The 20,996-nt window shown below is 40.5% G+C and overlaps 1 protein-coding gene across 1 annotated transcript in view; it reads right to left on the bottom strand.

Annotated features, from left to right (window-relative positions):
• The window catches only part of LOC137973071 (cadherin-23-like), a 40,678-nt gene extending 22,663 nt beyond the window's left edge, over nt 1-18,015 (bottom strand). The window contains exons 1-17 of the mRNA XM_068819807.1: nt 17,937-18,015; nt 17,486-17,757; nt 16,158-16,319; nt 15,600-15,780; nt 15,011-15,222; nt 14,313-14,492; nt 13,749-13,853; nt 13,399-13,513; nt 13,225-13,292; nt 12,742-12,957; nt 12,243-12,499; nt 11,935-12,053; nt 11,515-11,667; nt 11,150-11,245; nt 1,643-1,689; nt 769-987; nt 400-488 (exon numbers count right to left, since the gene is read on the bottom strand). Of these exons, the coding sequence (XP_068675908.1) occupies nt 400-488; nt 769-987; nt 1,643-1,689; nt 11,150-11,245; nt 11,515-11,667; nt 11,935-12,053; nt 12,243-12,499; nt 12,742-12,957; nt 13,225-13,292; nt 13,399-13,513; nt 13,749-13,853; nt 14,313-14,492; nt 15,011-15,222; nt 15,600-15,780; nt 16,158-16,319; nt 17,486-17,757; nt 17,937-18,015 (2,570 nt within the window). The remainder of the gene's footprint in view (nt 1-399; nt 489-768; nt 988-1,642; nt 1,690-11,149; nt 11,246-11,514; nt 11,668-11,934; nt 12,054-12,242; nt 12,500-12,741; nt 12,958-13,224; nt 13,293-13,398; nt 13,514-13,748; nt 13,854-14,312; nt 14,493-15,010; nt 15,223-15,599; nt 15,781-16,157; nt 16,320-17,485; nt 17,758-17,936) is intronic.
• Nucleotides 18,016-20,996: the final 2,981 nt, after the last annotated feature.

Below are 20,996 nucleotides of genomic sequence, written 5' to 3' on the forward strand. Positions count from 1 at the left end.
CTTAGGCGGATAGTGTTATAAGGTACGACTAACAGTGAATAAAATGGTTGGTCGAGATGGCTGGTCGGCTCCCTATCGTCTCTAGTGTTTAGATGAGAAACGTTTTCTATTCGGCTGAGCGCAGCGATAGAGAACAGAACTGCTTTTTGTGTATAGGTCTGTCCCCAGAAAAGTGCGAGGATCACTGCTATCAGGACTTCGCATTTTAGGTGCACTTCAAACATACATTTCTTTCATTCTACTGCTACTTTAGTAATACTAAAGTAACTGTATTTTCAACAAAATTAATTAGGTTAGAAAACTATTTTTGTACAGAGGGTTCTAATCACAGGAGGATTTTGTTAGATTTGCGTGAGTCAATAGTCACGAACAGAACAACAAAAAGGCAACTGAACTGACCTGAGAAATTCTTCTTTATTTCGCTCTATTAAGGATGGATCGACTTCAGCCTTGAGAGTGACTCTTTGGTTGTCAAGAAGAACAAATATCTGGGAAAAAAATTAAGTTATCTACAAAGTCATTTATAAATTTTGCAAATTATTCAAATTTTGATTTTTTTACGTATTTCTATAAGCGCGTTCGGTGAAGTATTTCTCCATTCACACAGAAGGCATTTGGATATGCTTTTATTTTGCAAATAACGACAACTCATACGCGACTACACGTTTTCCCTCAGAAGTCGATCTCCAATTATTTCTCTATCCTGTTCTCGGTAAACTCGGTTAACTAATATCAGTAACAACAACAAGTATGTCACATATACAACACCTGCACAGTTGCCTCTTGTTGGGCTTCGTTTGTGGGTACTCGTCCGTGGTTATCGCGCGCACTCACTTGAATTTCAAACTTCTCACCCTTCTTCCCTTTAAAGTTGCTAGCTGTGGTTATAAACCCTGTATTCTCATCCATCATAAAGAAGCCTCCGTCATTTCCGGATGATATTCGATACTGAATGGAACTGAAGTTTCCCTTGTCTCTATCGATAGCCTACGAAAATACCATAAAACTTGTAATACATAGCAAGGGTTATCCTGGACATAAAAAATATTCGAGACATTGCAAAACCTTGAAAACGTTTTTTTTTTGTTTGCGCGAACAAACAAAACAGTTTAAGATTCTTTGAGGACAGAAAACTCGTGCGGAACTAGGAGAGAACTACGCCAGTCAAAGAATACCTAACGAACGCCTCACAGCTGAAATCTCAATTTTTAAATCACCTGATTCCCCACGATTACATACACTGTTGTCTGGTTTGAGTAACTCTCATTTAAAAACAAGCAGTTTCTGGCGGTTATTTTCATTAATTAATTTAACGCTACAGGGCCGCAATTTTGTCAGTTCTCACTGCTTGTGTTACCCTCTGTTAAACGAAGTTCATTTTAGGGGAGCAGGTTTGGCGTAGTGGCGAAAGCACTTGCCTCCCACCAATGTGGCCCGGGTTCGATTCCGGACTCTTGGCCATAAGTAGGTTAAGTTTCCTGTCGGTTCTTTACTTTGCTCCACGAGGTTTTTCCCCGGGTTCTCCGGTTATACCCTCTCTCCTCAAAAACCAACAGGACCTCCCTGAAAATCAATTTCGAGTGAGTGGAGCTTAATTCCTGGGTAAACATAATTAATTAAAATTCATCCAGTTGATTCTTACCCTAATTGTCATGATATGTGTGTTCAGATCTGCTCCTTCTGTTATACCTAGAAAATTATTCAGAAAATTACGTCTCATTTTTATTTTACAAGGCAAGAGATTGCCCAGATACTCTTCCGTTAATTTCCATCAGGTCCCGTTTAAGTCTTGCAATAATGTTGGAGAAATTGAGAACATGGGTCCAAATTCGACTGACTTCACTCAGAGCTCCACCATCCCGCTAGGTTATTTCATTGCATCAAAACATTGGATTCCCACTTTCCCCCAAACATCATTGCCTCGCCCCTAATCTTAGTGTCCGAGCGTATTAATGTAACCCTTCTCATAAAAAAGATCCGGGCTATCTCTTATTAACAAAACAATTATATTTTCCTCCCATTCCTATCCCCAGCTTCGATGTCATTTTAAGGTACATGATATCTATAATAGCTATCCTCATTGTAGAGTGGCTTACACTAGCCAATATATCCAAGCATATCAACTAATCGATGGTGACACTAACGATTGTGTCGACACCCTCAGCACCAGGATCAACAAATTCTTCTTTGGCCTGACGTCGGAATTTAGACCTCTTCTACCTCATGACGTCACTAGTATTGCTATCCCTGATGTCCCAGACGATCTCTTAGTGTCTTACTACGAGGCATACGAGGCAATGCTGGGGATTCGTACCAACAAGGTGCCTGGCCCCGATGGGGTCCCTGCCCTGATCCTGAAGATGTTCGCTGAGTTGTACAACAAATCACATAAAGAGGGGTATCTCCCGACCCTGTTGAAGTCTGCCGCGGTGTGCCTTTTGCCCAGACAGAGATCTCCAATAATTATTGACAATGACACAAGGCCGATCTCCCTTACGTCTCACCTTGCCAAAATAATGGAAGGGTTCTCTTTGTGTGGAGCCCTCGCAGACATGCTACGACAGCGCGACACAACGCAATTTGCGGTGGCTGAGAGGTCGATTCAACACGCAACTCCTCCATTTGGCGTTAGAGGCGTTAGACCGTGGTAGTGTATGTGTGATATTGTTCTTCGCAGACTTTTAATAAGGCCTTGACTTGATAGACCATCATATTTTGCTGGCAAAGCTAGATGGCAAAGATATCCTCCCCTGTGTGCTAAGGTGGATTGCGTTATTTCTAGAAGGCAGGACTCAGGTCACCGTCTGTGAAGTCAAATGGAGGCATACCACAGGGTACCCGTCTAGGGCCGATATTCTTCGCAGTTATGTGTAATGACCTCCTCTAATACTGGCTCCCGCGTGCAAAATACGTGGACGATCTCACTTCCATCAAAATTAGGAACGCGCCATCTGTTTTACCATCTCGCAGGTTCAATCATTTACTTCAAGCAATAACATGTGACTCAATCCAGTTAATTTCAAGGTTTTGGCGCTTGACTTTTTACACTATAATAGTTTTCAGTTTCCTCCTATTGCCACGGGTGGCTCCTTTTTGGAAGAAGTTATTTCTCACGACTTGACGAGAGAGGCTCACTGCGACTCTATACTGAAAAAAGGCAACGCCACCTCTGTGCTATTAGGCAGCTTAAACACTGTGGCGTCGCTCAGGACATCATTAATTAAAGTCTATTGTTTAATCGCCCGATCAACACTTGAGTACGGTAGAGTAGTATACGCCAACCTGATATCTCTCTGACTCATTAGAGAAGATACAGAAGCTCGCAATGGCCATAATTTATCGAGGCAGGGATTATAATGAGGCCCTAGTTAATGCCGACATAGTAACACTACAAGCTTAAGAGCGCAGAATAGCCGCATGCAAACGGTTCATATCTGGCTTAAAGCCACACAATCCTTTATATCAATTTGTGTTAACCCACATCGATGTGGCTGCTTCCTCTTACCAGTTAAGGCCTCGAAGCAACAACTGAATATAAATGCCATGTAATTCCGTTCATTATCTCATTATAGTAAAAATTATTTTAATGTATATCTTCTGAGCCGAAATTCTGTAATTCAGCTTTTTGCTGCCAGAGGATTAATTAAACACATTATTTATTTATTTATTTATTTATTTATTTATTATTGCTACTCTAATCATGCCACAAAAGATAGACCAACACCTAGGGAAACTCTGTGTCTCTCTGTTTTCTGAAAATGTATTGCGTAAATACCCCTCGGTCACAGGAGCCTCAAGCTCCGTGTGAGCATGGACTACAAAAAGTATAAGGATTTGTATGGGAATCCCGATAAAAGCCTTAAGAAGGTAATTATAGACCTCTTTCATAATGGCGACCAAATAAAATATTCTTTTGTTTCAATGCTAATAAGCCTTTCTAGCCTCGCTACGACGCACAAATTTCAAAAGAATTTTTGTCTCAAAATGTGGGCATCAAGTCTAATTAACATAAAGCCAAACGAATGTAAAAGTGGTCGCCTCTTATGAAAGTGGTTTATATGAAAATAATTCTCAATTAAAAACCCTAACCTTATGGCCATTGTGGGTACCCTTCCTTCCTGTGTGGTTACTTTCCAGATCCGACGCGATTTAAGCCCGAGCTCGAGGCCGGAGACTAAATTCTCAGGAAGCGCCAATTTCAGTCAAATTTCCCTAGATAAAATGTTCCGACGGTCACAGTTCCACATCAGAATCAATTGACAAAGATTGAACTTCATCTCAACCCACAATCAAAGCAATAGCAGTCCTGCGAGCAATTTCAGGTGGTAATGTTGGAACAAAACAGCTTTGGAAGGAGGCACTTTATCACAAAAGTGGCCACGGCCTCGACCGTTCATGCAAACTGAGTCTTACCGGGGTGGCAGACTATACTTTGTCAACCGAAAATTTCTTTATTTCCCTGGGGCTCCCGACATGACTGCATTGTCTCAGTCGTCCAATTACAGCCACGTTTCCTTCGTGTTGACAAAGTTCAAAAACACAATCATGAAGCCGGGAAACAGTGAAATATACGAGATCGAAAGCCGTAGAAAACAAACTTTGCGCACTCATTCCGCATTTATACAAGCGTTAAGAGTTTCGCACTACCGGTTGAAACTCAGCTCATTATGAGATAGGCTCTTCAGAAAAGTGTGCACTAATTCTTAAATGTCAACCATGCTAAATTTCTCCTGTTTCAGATCGCGTCTGTATTTCTACTAAAATACTTCCTTAAGTCATTTCATATTGGTCAGCAATCTATAAACTGGTGAGTTAGTCCATTTTATGGCTATTACTGTCTTTCTCGCGATAATATTACGATAAAACTTGATGAGTTTCGAGTCTGCGTGGCGTGTTGCTCCCTAAATATCTCACTCACGTCTGTAATCATTCTGTTTTGATTTCTTCTCTAAGTATAGGATTTGGGCACCGGATTTCTGTACTTATTTGCTTTTCCAACGGTGGGAAAAGGCTGACTACATGGGCCAAACAAACCTGCACTGTTCATGTATGTTTGATTGAGACACAAACATGCGATTGTGAGCCACCATTTCAATCTGTTTCCTTCTCCCACGGCGAAAAGGATAGCGAAGGAAGAAACTATGGACGGAGAACATAAACAGGAAAACAAGGAAAGGAAAAGTCTGGACTCCAAAGAATTCTTCACGAGTGTACAGCGTGCATTTTAAAGACGGCCAATCTACAAACTAAAATCCCGACCCAACATAGGATTTAAAAAAACCAAGGAGATTGCTAACTTGAGGATCTGTGTTGAGCAAGCCATACGAAGATTACAAACATTTTGCCTTATGAGGAATGAGTTACCAATATCTAAGTTCGGCAAACTTAGACGATATTATTACTGTTTATGCTTCTATTTGTAACTTATGCAAACCATTATGTAAGCCTTGGATATAGGCCAACATTCCAATGAAAATATAATGGGAGTTTATTGAAAATAAAACCTTTGTGGAATTTCAAGGGGATGGGTAACTTAGTATATAGGAACTTCTCTGTTTATAAACAATTCTTTAGTTATTTAAATTTCGCCAACCACGGAACAAAAGAATCCTTTATTTTGGCAGCCAACAGATCCGTGGTTGGAACATTAATGACAAGAGGTGACGTAACGGTGAGTTTTGCTATTACCCTGATCTACTACTGTAACAGTTTGCAAAAAAAATAATTCCTTAAAATGCAGAGAACCCGTGACAACGAGATCTGAATTATACATGTGTTTATGGCCTTCACTTTGTGGCAAGCTTCAAGTGATTTACATAAACCACACTAAAGAATATTGTAGTGGGAGCCAGCAATCCTAGTCTAACCAGAAACAACACACATGGTATCCCTGACAATATGTACTAGGAAATGGAACCATTCTCTCTCAGTTACTGCCAATTGCCCTTGAACCTGCGCATAGTAACGTCGACATACATTTTTAAAAATTCAAGTTTAAGTGTGTGGGGATATCATTTTTAATACAGAAGGGTATTTAACTTTAAGGATTCCTATTCCACAGCAAGGGTAGTCTTCTAATAAATCAGGTGATGCCCCTAGAAACTGTTTGGTATCATGAAATAAATATTCCAAATTCATGATACTTCACATCTTTTTCTTTTTAAGATCTCGAGGCAGAAGGCCTTAGCAACCGGTTCCACTTCCCTGCAGTACTTTAATACACTTTTTTTTTATGCAAGGGCCAGCTGCTGAAAAAAGTAGAAGTGCTGGATCTTGGGAGACCTAAGCAGCAAATAAAACAACATGATGCAAGGCTGGCTGTAACGATATATGTTATTTACAATATTTTGTCAGGCATAGCCTGACATCTTCAGAGAGTTAAATGATTTGCTCTTACAATTTTTTTGGAAATACAAAATTAATTAACATTTAGAAAACTAGGTAGAGGATTACAGATTATAGGTGGTAGTTGTTAGACTTCGTCAGCTATTAAAATGCTCAATTGTTGAACTAGAGCTATCTGGTATTGTTTTGGTTTTTGGAGTTAATCATTACTTAACATTTTCAAAAACATGTTACCATTTCTGGATTGCCTATGAGAGAAGTGCTTTATAATATGCAACCCAGAAATAGCAACACTGAATAATAGAAATAATGTGATATCATCGAGTTGCGGGCATTCCAGAGAATTTCTACAAACACAAAAAAAGCCTGATAACAGGTCTGTCACGTGCACAAGCAAGGTCCCTAATTTTCAAATATCTAAGTTTATTAAATTATTTGGAGTCCAGATTTTTTCTTTCCTTATTTCCCTGTTGATGCTCTCCATCCTTCGTTTCCTTTCTTCGCTATCCTTTTCTCCGTAGGAGAACGACACATTGAAATGGTGGCTCACAATCGCATGTTTGTGTCTCATTTAAACATGCATGAAAACAGTGCACGCTTGCTTGGCCCATTCAGTCACCCTTTTCCCACTGTTGGGAAAGCAAATAAGTACAGAAATCGGGTGCCGAAACCCTATACCAAGAGAAGGAATCAAAACAGATTGATTATAGACGTGAAACTTTAGCTAGCAACACGCCTCGCAACCTCGAAACTTATCAAGTTTACCGTAATATAATAATAATAATAACAATAATACTAATAATAATAATAGTCTACAAGAATCTGGAGAACGTCTACAAGAATCTGGACCCGACCCTTACAGTTGTGAGAAAGTTTGAAGAAAGAGCAGGTGAGGTGGGACACCATTCATTTTTAAAGGATAGCATGAAGTATGCAGCAAAGCTCGGTCTTGGCCTGGACCTTGAGCACCCGTCACCCTGCATCACCCAGGGGGGAGTAACAATCACAGACAAGAAGATCAAAGTTGCCTTGAAGGAAACTGTAGAAAAGCAGAATACACAGGCTGTGAGGGAAGAGAGGTGGCAAGGAAAGCTACACACAAGTAGGTGGGAGGATGTAAGTCTGAGTAAAGCAGACTGCTTTGCTTGGCTTAAGGACTGGACGTTGTGTCCGTGTAATACCGTTGCAGGAGTGATCGAGCTCTACGAGCAACTATTGCCAACACGAATATATTACAGTCACAAGGTGCGAGCCCGACCAGCTACTGAAGTGGCATGTAGGCTATGCAGTAGATCAGCAGAAACAGTTCAGCATATTCTAGCTGGATGTCCCACCTTGGCCCAGAACAAGTACTTGGAAAGGCACAATAACGCCTTGAAGATCCTGTTCTTCGAGATCCTGAAGGACGCAAACCTTATTGACAAAGTCCCACCATGGTTCTCCCAAGTAAAACCCAAACCGGTATATGAAAACGACCAGTTTCAAGCCTACTGGGATGTCCCGCTCTATGCTGAGCACACCGAGGTGAGAGCAAACAGAATCGATGCCCGTTTTATCGACCACCAACAGGAGAAGGTGATAGCACTAGAGATGAGCTGTCCATGGATTGATAACCGAACAAGTAAGGAAGAGGAGAAGACAGCCAAGTATGCCCCCCTAAGATGGGAGATAAAGCGACAGTACCCTGGGTACGATGTGCAACAATACAACATCATTATTGACGTGCTAGGTGGATGGTCCACAGACATGGATGAGGGAATGAGGAATTTACTCGGGTCAAGAGTGAGAACTAAAGGAGTCCTGCTAAAGATGCAGAAATCGGTCTTATCAAGCTCTCTTAATATTGCCCGCACTTTTAAAGTAATCACATAAACTTTACGAGCAATATAACACGAATTTCATTTCAGCAAAGGATATTATTGTAAAAAAAATGTATTATTATTATTATTTATTTTTTTTTTTATTCTTTTTTTTTTTAAATTTTAGCAATCACTTATTTTATATTTTCACATAGTTTAAAGATTTAAGTGGATAATACTTTTAGAAAGATATTTGTAAATAGGACTTGAACATGGTGTTTTTATGGAGCTCCTGGGTTACGATTAACGCCCCAGGTAGCTTTAAGGTATTGACATTCAAAAGTTTCAAACTGTCATAATAATAACACTAATTATAAGGAAGTGTTTAATCGACACATTCTCGCATTAAAAATGAATTACAATGTGTTTACAAGGTTCGGAAAATTACAAAAAAACGTTATTGGGAATGGGTTTACAAAATAATTAAAAATTATAAAACCTATAAGAATTACATAAATTTCAATCATAACTACTAAAAAAAATTATACTAAGAATTTGGTTTTTAAAATTTAACATTTAACAATTAATTTTAAAAGATGTTGTGTTTGCCATTCGGACAGTACTAGGGAAAAAGCTTCGCCTAAAATGGTCGGTTTTACATTTAAAAGACGTCCAAGCGTGAGCAATAGACCTTATCGGGGTTAGATGTTTTGACAAGGGTCCGCCTTTGGTAATACGGATAATGTGCAAACGCTTCGATGCCTTGGAAACGATCATACAGATGTGCTCATTCCATTTCAGATTGTCCTGGATAACCAAACCTAGAACCTTGTGCGAAGGAACTGTCTCGAGTACTTGTCCATCGAGTCGTAAAGGGGGTAGCTGAGGGGTCGCTTTAAAGAAACACACACGCAGCGCTTTACACTTTTAGAATTAAGCTTCATCAGGTTCATCGAAGCTCAGTGGCTGACAGTAGCTAACCATATTTAAAGTCGATAACTCGTAACAGTAATTCAGCTGACAAACCTGAGGTCGACGGTGCGCCCATTTTACTTCCCCTTCTCCATCAGTGCTCCGTTTTACGGGTATTTAAAGCTACGTAGCTACACAGAAAGGAAAGAAGTCGAAACAAGGATGCGAGATCCAGGAATCGAACTCAGGACCTCTTGCACCCAGGCCACGTACTAACCGACTGTGCCATCCTTGCTCCAGTGTCTAATGTAGACAGAATGGACGCACCACCGTTCTTAGTAACACGTTCCAAAATAGAAACATTGACTACAAACTTCCAGAGATTCGTCTCAGGAGTAGGCATGGATAAGTCATCGATCATGATGAAAAAAAGGATAGGGCCCAGTTTAGTTCCGTGGGGTACATCGGCATTGACTGGCAGCCAATCAGAAAACGCTTCTCTAATTTTTACGCGTTGTCTTCGGTTTGACAGGACACTAATGATCCATGGTATAAGACATCGTCGAAAACCTAAATCTACCAGTTTTCTAATCAGTTGTGACCAATAAGGTCAAAGGCTTTCGAAAAATCAAAGAAGCAAAGACGGAGGTGTTTATAGTTGAATCTAGATAGGACAACCAGGTGTGCATCATGTCGAGGAGGCAAAACGCGGCGGATGTACCTTTTAAGCAGCCAAACTGGTTGGGGTCAATCCTATTCCTGATATCGTCAATCATCCACGTGACCACAAAGTCCTCTAAAACCTTAGATAGACAGGGCGTTAGGTGGAATGTCGTCATTAACAGAAACAGAGAAAGACTGTAATAGTCATAAAATGGATTTACTCACCAGTTTATAGGATTGCTGACCAATATACAATGACTAAAGGAAGTATTTCAGTAGAAAAACGCAGTATGAATCGGAGGTAAACAGACGCGATCTTAAACAGGAGATAGTATGGCTGACGTTCAAGAACTGGTCCTCACTTTGCTTGAAATGCCATTCCATAATGCGCTGCGTTTCAACCGGAAGCGCGAAACTCTTGATGCTTGTTTTGTTTTGTGGGCTGTTCGCGATCGTAACTGAATTTATCAAGCCTTCAAGGAATTAACATTAATTGTGCAAATAAAAATTGTACCATGCAGTGGTTTGTCAACTACAATTTTTTTATTCCCCTGGGTCTCCCGACAGATGCTAATAATTAAATTTCACAGGCTTCAGTAAGTCCAGTCACAAAATATTCGTAGCACAACATTCTACGAGAACATAGTTTATTTGCATGTTAATTCCTTGAAGACTGAGTCAATGCAGTCATGTCGGGAGACCCAGGGGAATAAAAAAAATTGCGGTTGACAAACTACTGTCTGCCACTTGGGTAAGGCTCGGTTTGTTATCAACGGTCGAAGCCGTAGCCACTTTTGTGATAAAACGCCTCCTTCCGAAGCTGTTTTGTTCCAATATTACCGCCTGACGTTGCTTGCAGGACTGCTATTGTGTTGCTGGTGGGTTGAGATGAAAGTTCAATATTTGTCAATTGATTCTAATGTGGAATTGTAACCGTGGGAACATTTTATCCAGGGAAATTTGACTCAAATTCTCGGTTTTCACATGACGTCACGACCGCCATGTTGGTGCCCAAAACAAAGAAAAGGCGGCCATGTTGGTGCCCCGACCAAATCCTCCGGGAATTTAACTCTACTATTATGCAAACGCTTCCTTTTGTTTTCGTTGAAAAACATGGCTGTTGATCACGTGAGTGAAAACCAGCAATTGGTGGCTCCTGAGAATTTAGTCTCCGGCCTTGGGATTTTATTATAACCGTTGACAACCAAGAAATTGAAAAATGGCTCAAATCGCGTTGGATATGGAAAATAACCACACAGGAAGGAAGCTACCCACAATGGCAATAAGGTTAGGGTTTTTAACTGAGAAATTTTTCATGTAATTATCTTCTTAAGGCTTTTATCGGGATTGCCATACAAATCCTTATAATTTTGTAAGCCATGCTCACACTGAGCTTGGGGCGCCTGTACCCAGATAAAATTCTATCTTACCTCCCGTGAACAGCGGTCTGATAAACTCCGGAGCATTGTCGTTTAAATCAGTAACTTCTATTGCAAGGAGGGTGGTGTCATAAAGATAACCATTGGCTAACAAGAAATGAACAAGGACTCATTTTACACCTTAGTTTTGGATGTTAATTATAAGTCAATCGAAACTACTCAGAAAACCTCCCTTCTAAAATCCTCATGCTTACTTATTAAAGAATATATTGCAATTGAAAACTTAGGCTGCCAGAAGTTAAGAGTATCACAGGAGTATCACAAAGAGTATCACAGAACAAAAGTCAAGGATGGGGCACCTTTAACAGACAGACTGAAGCAACTGACTAGGCAACCTTATAGGGGAAACATCTCACCGTTGACGTTTCTGTTCCGTGGCCGACTCGTCTCATTAAAGCCTTTGCTTCCGTAATTGTAGGCTCCAACAGTTAATGAATAGAGAGCGGTTTTTTCTCGATCCAGACTCCTGTTAACAAAAATGGTACCTGCGCTGTCCGCGTAGAAATCACCTGCAAGAAAGTTAACCAACGATATAACTAATTTATTCAATTTATCATAACTTACACAATACTGTGTCTCATATTACTGCGTCGTATGATGACATTTTTTAGGGTAGGGGTGGGGAGTAGGAATGTCAGTTAAGTTCTTATTTGTTATAAAAGCGTTTAGTTCGTTTTGCCAAATAAGGCAAGATACATATGAAATAAATTTAAAAACTAATTTGTTCCGAGCAGCGACGCGACTTTAGTTGTAGTGTGATAACAACTAACACTAACCTCGATTATCTCCACTAATTATCTCGTAAGTCATTTCCGCATTGGTTCCTTTGTCTTCGTCTGTTGCTCTGATCTTAATCACTGACTGACCAACAGGGGTACCCTCAGAAATCAAGGCACTGTTTAAAAGATATCACATAAGAACCCCGTATACAATAACGTTATCACAAAATTTTCCTTTTCATCTTGGGCCACTTTAAACTCAATTCTTAACAATATCGGTTTTATTTTGAGTTTTGGGGCAATTGGGCTACACTTAACGTCTTCTTAGTAGTTATACCAATAAAACTATTAAGTAGAAAGAATACCTGTAGGAGTTTTCATCAAATATTGGTTGATTGTCATTCTCATCGGCTACAGAGACGTAAACTGGGACGACAGACCAAAGAGGCTTGGGCGAGCCCAAATCTTTGGCCTCTATGTGGACGGTGAATCGCCTGTACTCGTCCTCGTCAATACTGTTTTGTAAAATTATCTCTCCTGAATCTTGATTGATGCTGAAGACATTAATATTCAAATTCATGTCATCTATAAGAATCCTATAGAGCACCCGACCGTTTGTTCCCTGAAAAACAATTGTCGAAAAAGAAAGAACGGGAGCTTTGCCAAAGAGAAATATGTAAAAACAGCAGTTTCAGCAAGCAAACGAATTCTCGTCATAATTCCCTCATGTTGTGCTGTTCAAGAGCAAATCGAAACAAACATGTCCCAATGAACCGGAGAACCCATTCCGAGGCTAAAAGAACGGAGATCAACTAAATTGTGACCTAGGTAGCTTAATGCAAAGACAACGCCTGACAAACTTACCAAATCCTTATCGTAAGCGGACACGGTCACAACGGACGTCCCTGCTTTGTCTCCTTCGGAAATGGTCTTATTGTAGCTTGAAAGAGTAAACTGAGGGGCTTCATCATTGGTGTCCAAAACATCAATTCTCACTGTCGTGCTGCTCCTCATCATAGGAGAGGATGCAACATTTGTTGCAGATATCACCAAGTCATACTGTTCCTTTCTTTCACGATCCTTAAAAATTGTAGATAGAGAGATGATTACATTGATGATGATGATTATGATGATCATGATCATGATCATGATCATGATAATGGTCATGGACAGGGAAATAGCGAGAGTTTGTTGATGCTGATTGCGCGACAATAGTAATGACGATGATCACAACGAAAAGGACGAAGCTTATGGTGATGACACTAGCCATCATTATCATCACAACCTACATATCGTACGACTGTATTTGTTAAATAATAAACCATTATAAATTGGTATGCTGCCTACCAAAGGTTTTCTTGCGAAAATCACTCCAGTGGTACCATTGACGTCAAAATGATGATCGGAATCTCCTCCTGATAAAACATCACAAACAGCATTGTTCAACACGAAGAAATAAAACACAACAAAACCACAAAAAAATAATTTATGTTGTTCGGAAAATGAAATGCTAATTCTCACCAGTGATGGAATAAGTTATCTCGGCATTCTTTCCAATATCTTTATCCTCAGCAGAAACTTTTCCTAAAATTATGTTCGTGTCTTCGTTTTCTTTTGCCACGAACGGTCCATAGCTCTTAAGCACAGGCACAAAAAAACAGGGTCTTTAACAAGGTAAATTGGTTAGGGTTAGGGGTTGGGACAGAGAATAGGCCCCTGCGTCTAGGAAGGTGCCGTATTAAAAATTTTTTACCCAACCGGTTAGTCAAAGTAGAGATGCGTGTAAATTGCAATTGCTGCAAGTTTTGGACTGTACACGTCAATGTAAGGACAAGTAAAAATCTCCATGATCATCGTTTCAGCTTACTTACGATTTTAAACAGTGGCTTGTTGTCATTCATATCACCTATGCTCACTTCCACAGTTGCAAAGTCCAAATATGGAACCTTTCCCTTGTCACGAGCCATCACAATGAGCTAATTATAAAATTCAAATTACTTATCAAGAAAATGATTTTCCTTTGATTGGGCAAATGTGCTTCTACAGCATTACTACTTTTGTTTATGACTAAGTTGTTTCGATCTTCCAATTTTTTCCTTCGTATCGCAATCTTAATCCTTTCCCTCCTAGAACAGTCACTCATAAATTTTACTCTGTCTGACGCCGACCGATTTTAGTCTTGAATGAGGAACCCCGGGGAAACGAAGGCTAAAATCAATCAAAAATCAAAGCGCGAGGGGAGAGTTCAGGAGAGTTCGAAAGAGCTCACAAGAGAAATGAGCCTCAACTGGATTTCGTCCTCTAATCTGAAAGACATACTCGTTTTCTTTTTTCAGGTAGAAAAAGTAAATCGATTTTGGATAGGACCCGCATGGGAGCAGTAGTTGGCAGGTTCCTATTAAAAAGCAAATGTTTCTTGTTGTATCTCAGTTTACCGTGTAAGAGTCCTTTGTTTCTCGGTCCAGTGCCTCAGCAGTTGAAATGATGCCAGAAGTAGCGTTAATTACAAATTTTCCTTCATCTCCATGCATGATTGCATAAATAATTTCCCCGTTATGCATGATATCATCATCTGTGGCATTGACGTCGTAAACAAAAGAGCCAATCCTTACATTCTGAAAAAATAAAATTCAATGCAAAAGAGATTTTACAATCGTAAAACGTCATTGGTACATTTTGTAAATCTTGATATTTTAGCAAAAATGTTTCATGACACATCTGCTTGCAAGTTTCAGTCATTGCATCAGACCTTTTGTTGACCCTTAACCAATTGGTTTGGGTCAACAAAAGGTCCTCCTGCTTAGATTAGTTAGGACCTGTTGGGCGGGGTTTACAATTCACGGGTGTCCCGTGTTGCGCGGTGTTGGGCGGACGTCAGATAGCATTCACAGCGTGCATGTTGCCATAAGTGCGCTGAGTTTGCGTTGGTTCTTGACTCTGCTACGACGATCGTTTTCCGGGTTGTTCAGCTTTCGTCCTTCACTACAAATCAGCATGCAGCTCATTCCACCTGCGAGGGCATCATGGAAAAGGGAACGAAGGAGTTAATACGCGTCCCCAGTCAAGTCTTATTCTTCTTCAAATCTTAACACTGTCTTACAAGTTTTAGCTCTGGAAGCACTAATTATGGCACCTCAAACACTAAAGCTGTGCTCATCCGTGGCCAAATGACAGGTGCATTGTCATTTACATCAGTCAGGACAAACATCACTTCTGCTTGGTCAGTTCTCTTAGGATCCCCAGAGTCCTCCGCAAGCACATGCATTCTTAAGATGTCATTCGCCTCACGATCTAACGACTTTGCTACAACTATGGCACCAGTTGCCTCGTTGATTGTAAAGAGTCCTAAAATATCAAAAACATACAGGCAAACAATCAGTATTGGCCTTACGTACCGAGAAATGAGCCAATCACAGAAATAGAATGAGTTGGGCGTGGCAGCAATATTACTTACACGCTACGTCATCTTACCATGATTATAATCATGTTAATTCCCTGTAACGTTTATTTTGAAGACGATTATCAGTTGAGGGCCTAAGCGACATATTATTCCAACAGATTTTATGTGAAAGCTATCGTGAGAATAACCAGACAGTCCAGTAGTCAGGGACGTCCTGGCATAGAAAGTTTCATCTGGTTATTGTGGTTTGAAGTACTAACTTACGAAAAGACTTGCTATTAATGGTTGGCTGCATAGCTATTTTTCGTCCTCGATACATTACCGGATTCGCTTCCGATCCCAATTTTGTAGCTCACTAGACCATTTCTACCAGCGTCAGCATCCTTCGCTCGAACCACCTCGACAGTCGTCCCAACTGCCACGTTTTCCGGAAGCATCCGAGCGTACAAATCACGTGTGAATTTCGGCGAGTTGTCGTTTACATCCAAAACTTGGATATAGACCTTCCACATGGAATAAAAAAGGAGAAAGAAACAGTAAAGTGAGTAAGATGCCTATGCATACAAGAATGAATACGAGGGAGGTCACCTGTCTAAGTCTGTTATTCAGAAAAGTTGTGGAAACTTATTTAAGACCACTAAACTTTGGTTCTTGACTCTTTTGAAGTTATTTTTTTCTGATTCATATCCTCTAACATTCTTTTTAGTGTTCTGTTATTCAGTAGTCTTCGCCTTTTTGGTTTTGGCATTCCATTTCAAATTCACATTTTTTTTCCCATTTATTGGCGTTTATTGTAGGTGGTTCCTTGATTAGGCGTTTCTTCGGGACGAAATTTAAACTGAGGAGGATGTAAGAATGATAACCCATTCGTTCCGCTTGCCTCCACTCTCGATGAAAGTTTGTGGGCGCCATTATCAGTTGCTGTGACTGTAAGTTGATAGTGAGCCTTTGTCTCTCGGTCGAGTTCACGCACGAGTTTTAGCTGTCCGGTATCCGGTGATATGAAAAATGTTCTTGTGTCGTCCTTCAACGAAAACGTTATCTGGAACGGTATGAACAGACAAAATCAGCAAACGTTATGTCTCTCCGAATAATTAACAATTATTCCATTCGCGCTTGTTGGATATGAGATGGTAAATAGCCAACGGTCATATCCAACAAGTGCGAATGGAATAATTGTTTTATTAAATTCCTTAAACTCCAAAAGTTTGGAAGTGCGAAATACGAGCGAAAAAAGCGAGAAAATCCGAGCGAAATCGAAAAAACTTGATGAAGACGCGATGTTGTGTAATACCTGGTGATCAGACAGACGCAAGCTCATCACAAAAACATTTCTAACCTTTTCGCGTACTTCTAAACGTCGGAATTGATTTAAACCTTCCACAAAAACTTTTTTTTGCTTTCTTCAGAGAGAAATTTCGCTTTCCAGCGAAAATAATTTTAGCTTAGCAACGCTTAGCGCAATCATTTGCCATATAAGGTCAAACTAAGGTATAGGAGCTGAGAACCCCCGGAGAACCGAGATTGAGTAAACCAATCAGAGCACGATAAATGCATTAACGGAGGTTAATGCTAAATTTCAAAATGGAATTTGCTTTGACATATACCAGCGCTTTGAACACTCTTAGTCATCCGGTGCACCGCAAACTATACATGGTATTTACAGAAGATATTTTAGTTAGTGATTAAGATTCCAGCACTAGGTAAGTTCTGAGCAAAATGGGGCAATAGAACGCTCATGCATGTCATCAAAATTAAACTCTCTATATATGCACGGCACATAATTGGCGTTTTAGTCAGAGAGAATATTTGTACTTTAAGTACAGTCAAGAGAAAATGAGGGGACAGAGAAGGAGGCTCCCGGTCCAGCCCTTGGGATATGTCATGTCCACGAAAGTTATTTTTAGACTAGCGCAGGCTTCCGAGACGTCCGCATGCAGGCCAACCTCGGTCCGATGTTTGAAAGAAAATATATATTCATCAGCCTTTCACGTGCGCCATCATTTTCTCTTTTCACTAAGAACCTGAGAGCGAGGCAAGACTGCATGCGGACGTCTCAGAAGACAGACTTCCGCTACAACAAAGACTACCGCTCGTCTAAAAATAACTTTCGTAGACATAACATATCCCGGCCAACGCCTTGAGCCTCCCTCTCTGTCCCCTCATTTTCTCTTGGTACAGTATTCTTTTCAAAGGAATTTCCTCTACCTTAGCATTAACCCCTGAATCGGCATCCGTTGCTGTTATTGCGTTGTTGAAGTAAAGACCAACGGTTTCGTTTTCAAAGACATCCAAGTTGTAAGATCTCTGTGCGAATTCAGGCATGTTGTCATTGAAGTCCGTTACGGAAATATTAAGAGTAGCGAATGTGGTAAATTGTGGATGACCGTTATCTGACGCGGAAATGTTTAGAATGTAGTATTTGTCCAAGAGTGCCTCGTAATCTAGTCTGCTGGATGGACGAACGATGCCTGAAGACTCTGAAAACAACAATGAAAATAGGAAATTAAAGATCCTCGGAAAAACAAGCGGCCGTGACAAAGTGTCCGTATAAACGAATGGCCGTAAAGCGGGGCTTGACTGCAGTAACTTCTGTTTTAAGCTTAAGTGGTTTGTTTTTCGCGTAAGTGAAAATAGCAATAATCGCGGAGAGCCTGACCTTCAATGATGAACTTTCCACCTGCACCTTGTAAGATTTTATAACCAATAGCAGCATTACTTCCTTCATCGGCATCCATTGCAGAGACGCGTACTACCTTTGATGAAATATACTGGTTATAGTAATCATCACAGAAAAAACTTGAACCCAGGAGTTATATGGAATTCGAACGTCTGGTTGAAAGTAGTTATGTGAAGGATTGTTAACAGAGACTGACGTTTCGATAACCTGGGCGGAAGTCATCTTCAGAGTTATTTAAGGTGACATTTTGAAATTCAAACGAATGTAGCGATGCTCTAGACTGAATTTCAGCCTAACCTAACCTCGGGGAGTGAAGGCGGCAGAAATTCAGGGTAAGCCATGCTCTGGTCTGTTGGTACTGCAGCGATGATCTAGACCGAAGGTCGTGGGGTTCGATTCTCACCCTGGTCAGAGTTTTTCTCTGTCCTTGTGTGGGCCCATTTCCATTAGTAGGGCTAACGCTCACATGGTTCATATATCTTCAAAACTAGCACTTCACATCACCCTCTAATAGTTAAGTCTGTTGAAATATAATTGGCTACACGGAGAACGTTTGCAAAAAACGTAACCCTTCCTTGTACTTGTACATATTCATTGCTATGACATTGGCATCTTAAATTCCCATGACCTGCTCCCGTCTGACCTTGGAGAGCAGCGGTGATCCAACCTGAAGGTCGTGGGTTCAATTCTCACCCAGGTCAGAGTTTTTCTCTGACCTTGTGTAATCCCCATTCCATTAGTAGGCTAACGCTCACATGTTCATATGGGTAGAAAACTAGCACTTCACATCACCCTCTAATAGTTACGTCTGTTGAAATGTAAGTGCTACACGGTCAACGTTTGCAAAAACGTAACCTTTCCGGCCTGGTCAGTTGTGACTAAGAGTGGGAAAAGTAATGTAATTGGTTGAGATGATGGCGAGTGGAAGGTCGCAGTAGGTTTGTAAACTGAGAAGAAAGAACGTTTTTAAGAAATCGTTTATTAGGCTTAGGTACAGGTTCGCAACGGGTTAATGTAGTTTTTTTCAAAGTTTTTATATCTGATTTCCAGTGTAAGGTGCTAGTAATAATTCGTAAAGTAGGTTAAGCAATTAGCAGAGTCCCAGTCCCTAGTGTGTTTCGCTCTTGAATGGTGTTCAGCTACCTAAACCTACGCCGACCTTCACTTACAAACCGGATCTTAATGCACTAATGACCACTCACCATCCTCTCAACCAATCTCATTACTTTCCCACTACCAATCGTAACATAGATCAGAGCACCAATACATTCGTTTGAACTTACAACACTCACTTGATTCTGAATGTGACTTCCGCTCAAGTTGTCGAGTGAAACGCCAGTCACTTCCAACGGTCTCCCTTAGGACTAATTTCATCCAGACGATCAAATTCCAAAAAGACTAAAATATTCGTTTGGCTGATAAGGTTACACAGCCATGCACCATATATGCTTTGAAGAAGGACACAACAGTTGGCATAATTTCTTAGTACGACTGTACGAGTTGGCAGGAATGTAAAATGTTTTGATTTGTTGTTTGCCCTAGTAAGGTGATGAGCTAAAAAGTTTGGCCTAAAAAACATGCTGTGTAGGTGGCACCAGAATTACCTGAAATCCACCAAACGCGTTCTCTGGAACTGAGGCAATGTACATATGCTAGTAAACAACGGTGGATTATCGTTTCTGTCCAACACTATCACTTCAACCGTTGTGTTACTTGCCATGGGAGGGGTCCTTATCTTTTGCCTAGGATGAAGAAGCCATAAATTTATCCATGCAATTAAACTGGATTTTTTTAACACAAAATTCACAACTGACTCCACGCAAATAAACTCCTGTATGATTTGAAGCTCCTGAGTTCTCTGAAGATATTTACACGATATTACACACTGCCAACAGTTGCATGGAACGGCTATGGGTTTATTCAGTCATTCACTCTGTGATGAAAGGCAGGGAGTCTCATTGCTGACAGAGACACTAACCTCTATTATTGAATGAATGATTGGCTATTCTGTGTAGCATCGCTGAATTTAAAGCCATATTTGATTGCAAAATGGTAATAACCCTTATATCATCTTGTCCGGTAATAAAAGCCTAAGTAAATTAACACTTGTGCAACTTTATTTGACCTGGAGGGGTCCACCACAGTTCTCCTCATGTTAACAACGGCAATGCATGCGACTCATGGAGGTGTCCATCAAACAATTATTCACTCAAGGAAGTCTTCCACGGACTTGAATAACAACTTTTTATATGCCTAAAACACTCAATTTGAAGGCAAAGTAAACAACTATAGAGTGTATGTGCAGGGATCGGTCAAATGGTTGCAAATCCTTTGGAACCTATTAATTAGCCGAAGCAAACCTCAACCGTCAGGATATACATGGCCTGCAGTTCCCGGTCCAAACGAAAGGAAACATTTATGTAACCAGTGCCTGGATTGATGACAAATGGGAGGTTAACTGAAAAACAAAATACAAGGAATAAGCAAGATATTTTACTGCACTGCCCCCATAGATTAGCCGCTCTGGTCCAAGTGTTGATGAGGACAGCTACATCTACTAATGGCCTCGAGCCGTTCGGGCATGTGTCCGCAGCTCGAATTAGCTGTGGATCTAGAAAATTGAGGTTTTCGTTACTCCTCTTCAAATAGACCTAACGATGGCTCCTATTTACTAAACAAGTTGTTTCTCTCGATGCCGCGTTTACATGCCTTCCAGAGTGGCATGCTTCGTTTTTCCGCTCCTTTACACCTTTCATCGTCGCAGTTTTGTAAAACGAGGCGAAATAAGCGGTCGCCAACGATCTGATCGAACAGACTCAACTTTTATAAATCCGGTCAGTTGATTCAAGGACAAATTCTCATTTGATGGTGATGGGACATATTTATTAATTGCCTCTTACATCCTCAAGCCAGGTAGCATTTCTGTTTCCTGTTCCTCCTTCACTCCACACTTGCCTCCAAAATGAGCTTGCTTCTTCGATGTCTTCAAACTGATTGGCATCTGTTTCATTACTGATAGTGCTCTGGCGAGGTTTGTAC

This window comes from Montipora foliosa, chromosome 1, assembly GCF_036669935.1.
Source record: "Montipora foliosa isolate CH-2021 chromosome 1, ASM3666993v2, whole genome shotgun sequence".
Taxonomy (NCBI): Eukaryota; Metazoa; Cnidaria; class Anthozoa; order Scleractinia; family Acroporidae; genus Montipora; species Montipora foliosa.